This window comes from Gavialis gangeticus, unplaced genomic scaffold (assembly GCF_001723915.1).
Source record: "Gavialis gangeticus isolate Ggan-Ray unplaced genomic scaffold, GavGan_comp1, whole genome shotgun sequence".
Classification (NCBI taxonomy): domain Eukaryota; kingdom Metazoa; phylum Chordata; order Crocodylia; family Gavialidae; genus Gavialis; species Gavialis gangeticus.
Window position 1 is genome coordinate 13,344 of NW_017729020.1, and position 8,194 is coordinate 21,537.

Sequence of the window (8,194 nt, forward strand, 5' to 3'; positions counted from 1 at the left end):
AAGGGGACAAAGAAAAAAAAAAAAAAAAAAACCAAGCAAAAATCAGACTGATACAAGGTCCTTCTGGGAAGAGTTAACTCCCTTTTGTTTCTCAAACCTGGCCAGGATATGGGCTTTGTACAGAAACCAGATGCATTACCTCATTTTGGGTGATGCTTTTCTGTTTTTTAGCTCTGACTTATAAAACTGTTGATGTGACTTGCTTCCCAATGGAAGGTGAAACTATTGTATAATGTGTAACCATATAACCCAATGCAGTCTGGAGGGTTTATCTTCAAATCAGATTTAAAATAGTCTTTGGTGGCTGTGATGTAATGGCAATCCTGCAAAAGCAAGGAACAGAGGAGAATGAAATGTGTCTAATGCTACCTTTGAGTGTATCTGAGTGTTTTGCCAAGCTCTGAGTTAGATAATAGTGAGGCAGGTAGTGGCTGTGTCTGTAAGAAGGGTTGAACTGTATCTTCAACAATGCCCTGCATACACAGCTTGGTATATGTGAAAGGGGGAAGAAAACACTAGCACCATATAGTCTGCCTGGGAAAGAGACTACTTTCCTTGCTAGGATTTGCAAACATGTGTAGTCCTAATTCAGGTTCCAGTAGTTCAGTGGGAACACTTGCATTGTATGCTAGCGTGCCCTAGTGGAAAGGGCACTGGACTGGGAGCTAAGAAACTGGGGAAGAAATTACACAGCAGTAACAACATTACTAGCTTGTAGAGCCCTGGAAGTGGCCAGGTGAGAATTTTGCTGGCTTGGGCCTGGCACAAGACAACCAACCTGCCACAGTTCCCAGCCTGGCATAGTCCTACAGAGATTCTGGGTGGCAGTGCCACCCATGAGCAGCAACGTATGTGTCCTTCAGGACTGTCTTAATTGTGTTGGGGTCTGCACTGGCTTCTGCTGCAGCTTGGAATCAGAAAGGCACAAAGGTTAAAGCGTGACATTGGGTGCTTCTGTTCCCATCTCTCTGTCTTTGCCACTCCTCCCACTGTTTCTTCTCTTCTGCCTGCCTCGTTGTGTGGCAGCGAGTGTGGCAGCAACCGACCGGCTGCCACTGTGTAGGGTGCTGCACACAATGGCTCTGACTTCAGCTGGAGCATCCAGCACCACTGCCATACAAATCCTTCTTTATAAAGTCTGTGTATTTCATGTGGCTGTCCCATAAATTGCACTTGAAGACCTTGGGTGAATTTTTAAACAAGCCTGTTCAGTGGAATTTTGCATCACTCTTGTGTGCAGGTAGCCATAGACTGGCCAGGGCTAGGAAGAAATGTGCCACTCATTGGGATGTTGGTACCAGCCTGCACTGCCACACAAGTTTTGCATCTTCTGAAACAGCTGGTTCTGGTGACTGCCAAGGACAGGGTGCAGGATTGGCCAACCTGCTCTAGCCTGGCAGTTCGCAGATAGGCCATCCAGCTATGTTAAACCTTCTCTCTCTTGTATTTTGCTTCCATCCCTCTCTCCTGTTAATATACATGCCTGGTGGCCTGGCAGAAACACCATTTGCACTTGGATAACTATGCCGGATAACTATTCCGGAGCATGGTGGAACAGGTTTGGTAGTGTAGGAACCTGCTGTGTCTGCAAAGGGATGAGTTCAAGCCCTGTCCATGCCAAAGGCCCAGCTGTGAAGGGGCATCTGGTTAGACAGGCTGGTCAATCCAAGGTATCTGGATGCAGGGCTAGCCACATCTTTCTCTTGTGTCTTTATAGGCTGCAGAAGCTGATGTGCCCTTAATTTCATTAGCAGCTCAATGAGCTCTTCATCTCAGGCAGGCTGGACTCTGATTTTTTGATAACTATATCAGCTGTGGGGAGAAGAGGATGTTTTTTAATACAGTACTTAATGATGGAACTCCTTGTGTGGATGCAGCTATAGCCTATAAAGGTGTCTTATACCAGCATAGTGTTCCCCTTGATTTATGCCTAAGTTTTTACCAGTACAGCTGTTGTAGTTAGGGGCATGATTCCTGCCCTTTGACCCTCCAACCCAAAACATGACATTGTGAAGCTGGTAAAAAAAACAGGTATAGATGTATTTGTCATTATGAAAATGGTTACATCTACAGAGCTGATGCCTGAGAGCATTGTTTCACCCAAACTAGGAGAGTATGGCCAGTTTAACTCCTGCTCAATATGGTACAGTTTCCTGGTGTAGAGAGGATCTAGATATTTTTGGAAATGCAGAGTGGTAGAATACAGCTGGCTGTGACAACAGGAATTGCTTTGGGTAAAGAAACCATTGTGGGCAAAACTCACAGGCACAAAATTAACCCCGAGTAGCATGCAATTGTCCTTTCTACTGCTGGGAGCAATGGCAGGTGTGCATGGAAAGTGTATTAAGGCCAGGTGCCTACAAGCTTTTATTTTCCCACAGGAGCAAAGAAAAAGCCTGAGCTATGCTTAGACTAATTTGAGGTGAGGTAAAATAGCTGTATCCGAGTCCCCTCCATAGGTGATACAGATAGAGGATTAGCCACAGTCTAAAAACCTTGGTATGTGTCTGGCTTTCTTGCACCTTTTAATTCTTGGTGTGTTATCATCACAGCACCCCTGTAAGACAGGGAAATGTCTCTATCCTCATTTTACAGATGGGGAGCTCAAGTATAGAGACTAAATGGGTAACTCAAGGTCATTCCAGAAACCAGAACCCTGACTTTAAGTTCCATGTTACCACCCAGAGCAATGGACCGTCCTGCTGGTTAAATGACAGTGGCCATGAAGGTATGTGTGCTACAGTTCCACTGTGCTGATGGTTTCTCCCTGCTTTGTCTTCTCCTCAGGCCCTTGGCTGCTTGCTGTACAAATTGTGCTATTTCACTTTACCATTTGGTGAAAGTCAGGTGGCCATCTGTGATGGGAACTTCACCATTCCAGACAACTCGCGCTACTCCCAGGACATGCATTGCCTCATCCGTGAGTACCTTGGCGACAGCATCATAGTTGGCTTTTAAGTTTTTCCCCTTAAACTGCTCGCTGCTCTGTTTGCAAACCCTCAAATATCTATGCTAAGGACCTGCAGCTCTCCACAAGGATGAACAACCTGGACTTATAGCAGCTTGAGCAACAGCTGTGTGAAAAAGAGTTATGACAAAGGGGCTTCTATCTGGAGGGGTGTTTGCAATTGGTGTGGGAAACCAGGGAAGTAGACAACCACTGGGTTTTTAAATTCTTCCAGGAACTTCCACAACACGCCTTTTTATGCAGAGACGTGTCTCCAGTAATAAATTCATGTGCGTAAGGAGCTGAAGGGAACAGCGGTGACTTAAGCTGCTGATAAGAATTCATCTCCTGCGAATTGAGAAACAGGACTGAAATGATTATAAATAACCCACTGACTAAAGTGAATGTGTAATTAAGGGTACAATGCATTTCTGTTGGCAAAGCTGCAGCAGCTTGCCTCCTTTCACTTCACATGGGGTTTACCAGCCAAAATCTTGATTAGCGCAGACTCAGATGTGGTATTGAAATAGCCTGGCACTTCTCCACCTGTCCACATGCCCAGATGTGGGCTGTTGGCCTTTCTCCCTGTGAGGGAAGGGCCAGCCATGTCCAGAGACTGGATTAGGTGTCTCTAGGCTCCACTTACTCAAAATAATTCCCATGACCAAGGCAGGCTGCAGGGTTCAGAAGCCTTTCTCTTGGCTTCTCTTCCCCTCTGCTTCAGAACCTGTGATAGGAACACCTTGCTTTCATAGTTTCATAGATTTAGGGTCGGAAGGGACCTAGTAGATCTTCTAGCCCGACCCCCCGCCAGGGCGGGAGAATAACAAAACCCCAAAACAAGAAACGGGACTCAAATGAGTCCAGCCAGGTAGGCATCCAGCCTCTTCTTAAAGACCCCCAGGGTAGGGGCCAGCACCACTTCCCTTGGAAGTTGGTTCCAGCTCCTAGCCGCCCTAACTGTGAAGTAGTTTTTGCGGATGTCCAATCTATACCTCCTCTCCATCAACTTGTGCCCATTACTCCTTGTTATGCCAGCGGGCGCTAGGGGAAACAGCGTCTCCCCCAAACCCTTCTGGTCCCCCCTAGTGAGTTTATAGACGGTCACCAGGTCCCCCCTCAGCCTTCTCTTGTGGAGGCTGAATAGGTTCAGGTCCCGCAGTCTCTCACTGTAGGGTCTGCCCTGTTGTCCCCGGATCATGCGGGTGGCCCTCCTCTGGACCCTCTCCATGTTGTCCACATCCCTCTTGAAATGGGGCGCACAGAACTGGACACAATACTCCAGCTGTGGCCTGACCAGCGTCGCGTAGAGGGGGAGGATCACCTCCTTGGCTCTACTCGAGATGCACCTGTGGATGCACGACAAGGTCCGGTTAGCCCTGCCAACCATGACCTCGCATTGTCGGCCCATGTTCATCTTGGAGTCAATAATGACTCCAAGATCTCTTTCTGCCTCCGTGCTCTCAAGTAGGGAGTTCCCCATTGTGTAAGTGTGCTGCTGGTTCCTACTGCCCAAGTGCAGCACCCTGCACTTGTCCGTATTGAAACGCATCCTGTTCCTGTTAGCCCACCCCTGTAACCTATCCAGATCCCTCTGCAATCTCTCCCTCCCTGCTAGCGTGCTCACCTCCCCCCAAATTTTGGTGTCGTCAGCGAATTTAAACAGGTTACTTTCCACCCCATCATCCAGATCGCCGATGAAGAAACTGAACAGCGCAGGCCCCAGGACCTGTTCAACTGAGCTGTTCAGCTCTTTATCACTATCGCTTCACTATCCTGCTAACTGAACAGGGCTCGGTAATCCCAGGCCCTCAGTCCCCTTCCAACTTAGTTAGAAAAGATGTTACGGGCTTGCTAGCTGCATTCAAGAGTGGTACATTTAAACTTCAATGTGTGCATGACATGAGTTTATTCAAGTGACAGATACTGCAAATAGCCTTTATTTACACTTTCAAGGAGAGATGGGTTTGGTGTTGCTTGAAACTCCTAAACCCAGACAGGTTCTAATTTAAATAGGCTACCATTGCTTTATAGTTGAAGAAGGGAAGTGACTGACTCTTGCACAAGAAACCTGCTGCCTCTTATTGTAGACATGCAGTCAGAGGTTCCACAGGAAGATAAGCGTGCTCACTTTTGCTTGCTTAGAAAAGCGAGTGGACTTGGATTTAATTAAAGCTAGCCCTGCTACCATTGCCCGCAAGGAGAGCTTTATCACTGATCCCAACAAATGAGCAGTAGTGCTCTAGGACTGCAACTGCAGACGTGATGTAGGTGTGCCAAGCCATGACTCAAATTGTCAAGCATGGAGCAGGATTCTGTAGTGGATAGGTAGGTAGTCACAGCAGGGTGCAGCTTAGTCATACGATCATTTGAGAGTTTACATCTTCGGATGTTTCATAACCTAAGTCTTCTGATGCATCTTTTTTAGGGTATATGCTTGAACCAGATCCTGACAAGAGGCCTGACATTTACCAAATCTCATACTTCGCTTTCAAGTTAGTAAAGAGAGAGTGCCCAGTTCAGAATGTGCAGGTGAGTTGTTGCTGTCTGTTCTGGTAGAGCTGAGGGTGGGTAGAGTGAACTCCAAGGGATTTGTGGTGCATTTCTTTTAGTCATTTAATCCAGGCAGTTGGAGAAACCCCTGGACGTAGTGGAGGATTTAGCTCTGGTGTGGCTGGGAAGGTGCTGGGAAGAAACGGCTTCCTGCATGGCAGTATCTGTTCATTGCTGGGTCCAAAACCAGTAGTGGAAAGGGTGACTAGGAGAGTTGTGGGCTTCTAACTGGCATGAAGGTGCATGCAGCTAGGATAAATCCCTGGAGGTTTGGCTCTTCTGGCCTCAGAAGAAATCAACCAAATCTCTCTTGCTGAGTATTAGCAAAGCAAACGGTGAAAACATCTCCCTTGAAAGGTGAGCAGATGGTAATGAAGGGAGTAAACATGTAAAAGAGTGTCCTTTTATGTATGCTTCAGTGCTGGTTCCAAGGCAGTGGTTACAGTGATGTTACAGTCAGATACAAGGTGTGTCTGACATTTATTATACCTGTTTATTAGACTGTGGTTTCAGTGTGGGGCTGACAGGTGTTTTACAGCATAAGGGACATTTGGGTGCTACAGAACTTTAAGTTGCCTAAGGATTTGGGCACTTTTGTTTTTTCATGCACTTCCAATTTACATTCCTTTGTTCAGTGGGATTTTGTTGTTTTATTAACCTAAGTGAAGTTTTCCTGAAAAGTATGAACAGATGTTGCCCATAACCTGTTACCTTTTAAAGGACTCCCTTGTGTTTATCAACCACTTATCAGTCCTCATGTTAATTTGCCCTCAAACTCCAAGCATGGTTATGATGTCTTGATTATAAGACTGTCTCGGGTTTTTTGTTGTTGTTTTTCCCCCTGAAAGGCTTTCCCGTGCTTCCGTTTTCCATGCAACTAATGTTGCAGGATCAGACATGAGCTAAGGGAGTGATGGAGTGGTCTGTGCCCAACAGGCACCTACTCTACTTGCTTTTGCAAACTTCACTTATGTTCCTATGTCATTTCTATCTTGTGGATATGAAATCTTATAGTTTTCGGTTTTGCAGAACTCTCCACTTCCAGCTAAGCTCCCAGAACCAGTGAAAGCTAGTGAAGCTGCTGCTAAGAAGAGCCAGCCAAAGGCCAGGTAGGAACTTCCATGTTAAATGTATCTCTTGCCTTCAGCATCTCTGGTTTGTAGTGGAGATGCTGTTCAACATCAGTAATGCACGCTAGTAGAAAAGAGATGGAAGTTCCTGGGGAAACCCTCTGAGACTTCTTTAGCAAAACAAAAATGCCTGTTAAACTGAAAGGCAGCAAATGCTGAGAGATGGAAGAATTCCTTTCCTGCGTGGATAAGACTGAGTATGAGTCAGCTGCGGGGCTGTCTGAAGTAACAGCACCATTTGAGTGTAGCAGCTTGAAGGCTGCATGCCAAAGATTTTACTCTGTGCTGTACTGTCCCTGCTAAGGGCCTTACCCTGAGCCTCACGAAGTCAGTGAAAAGGCTCCCATTGCCTTAACCACATCAAGAAATGGGAGACTAACCAAGATGCACTGGAGCTTCTGTTTTGAGAAACCTCTTAGTTCTTGCCTGGAGAGCGTGGCTTGTGTGTGGTAGGGTACAAAGGGAGATAGATGGCGGTCACATCCTTTGGACTTTGGACAATTGCTTGCCTGTGACCACAGGGAATTGGACTGGATGGTGTAGGGGACCTCTGATTGTCCTACATACCTCTGACTTGATTGGGCTTTTAAAGCAAACCCACAGGAACTGCACTGGGACTGGTTTGATCCATGAGTTTCCCCCTTCCCTGCAAAACAGACCAGAGAATCTTCCAAACCTTTGCTTCCAGCCTCTAATTTCTGTTTTTGCAAAAAGTAACTCCCCAGGACAGTGGTTTCCAGCCTTTTCCTCAGCACGACCCCATTGCCTCAGCATGGCCCCTCACTCCCAACCTACAGCCCCCTGGCCCTGCTGGTGCCCCTTGCTTCTGACTTGCAGGCCTTTGCCCCTCCCAGCAGCACATGACCCCCCAGGTGCTGCTTGCAGGAGGTGGTGGCTTCTGTGGCCAGAGCAGAGCATGGAGCCCAGCTCCCTCTCCCCCTTCTCCTCCACCCCTTCTTCCCCTGCGGACATTATGGCAACAGAGCCCATTGGGGAGGGAAGAGGCATGGATGTAGGCTTCCCCGCTCCTCCTCTTGTGGGCCCTGTGGCTGAGTGGGTGGGTCCCAGTGCACGAGGGCTTCTGGGAGCTCCATACTGGCTGTGCCACCATGGTGAGGCACTACCTGCCTGCACAGCAGCAGTGGCAGAGGCATGGAGCTGTGCCTCCCACTGCTAACGGGCAGGCAGGGGGCGCTTCACCATGGTGGCACATCCATCATGGGGCTCCCAGCAGCGGCACTGAGCCTCTCTGCCCCATTGTGCTGTGGAGGCCCCTGTTGGGAGGGCAGCAGGGTGGGGAGACTCGAGCTTGCAGGGGGCAGCCCACATCTGCCCCCACCCTGCACACATCTGGGGGACGCATGCTCCCCCATGCCTAACCTCCCTGGGAATGCAAGTAGCCCCCCCACCTCCCCTGGATAAGCTGCCTGTGGCTCTATCCTGCTCCCCCAGCTGGGCCCTGCATTCCCTCCCCAGCTCCAGGGCCCATGCACCAGCCCAGCTGGGCATCACACCCAGCTCTGTCCCACTCCTTCCCTTCCTCCCCCACCATGGATGCCGCAGT

General features: G+C 48.4%; 1 protein-coding gene across 1 annotated transcript in view; it reads left to right on the forward strand.

Annotated features, from left to right (window-relative positions):
- Positions 1-8,194, forward strand: part of AAK1 (AP2 associated kinase 1) — a gene marked incomplete at its 5' end in the record, with an annotated part of 67,000 nt that overhangs the window by 11,927 nt on the left and 46,879 nt on the right. Inside the window, 3 exons of the mRNA XM_019514326.1 lie at positions 2,788-2,920; positions 5,376-5,479; positions 6,530-6,609. Of these exons, the coding sequence (XP_019369871.1) occupies positions 2,788-2,920; positions 5,376-5,479; positions 6,530-6,609 (317 nt within the window). The remainder of the gene's footprint in view (positions 1-2,787; positions 2,921-5,375; positions 5,480-6,529; positions 6,610-8,194) is intronic.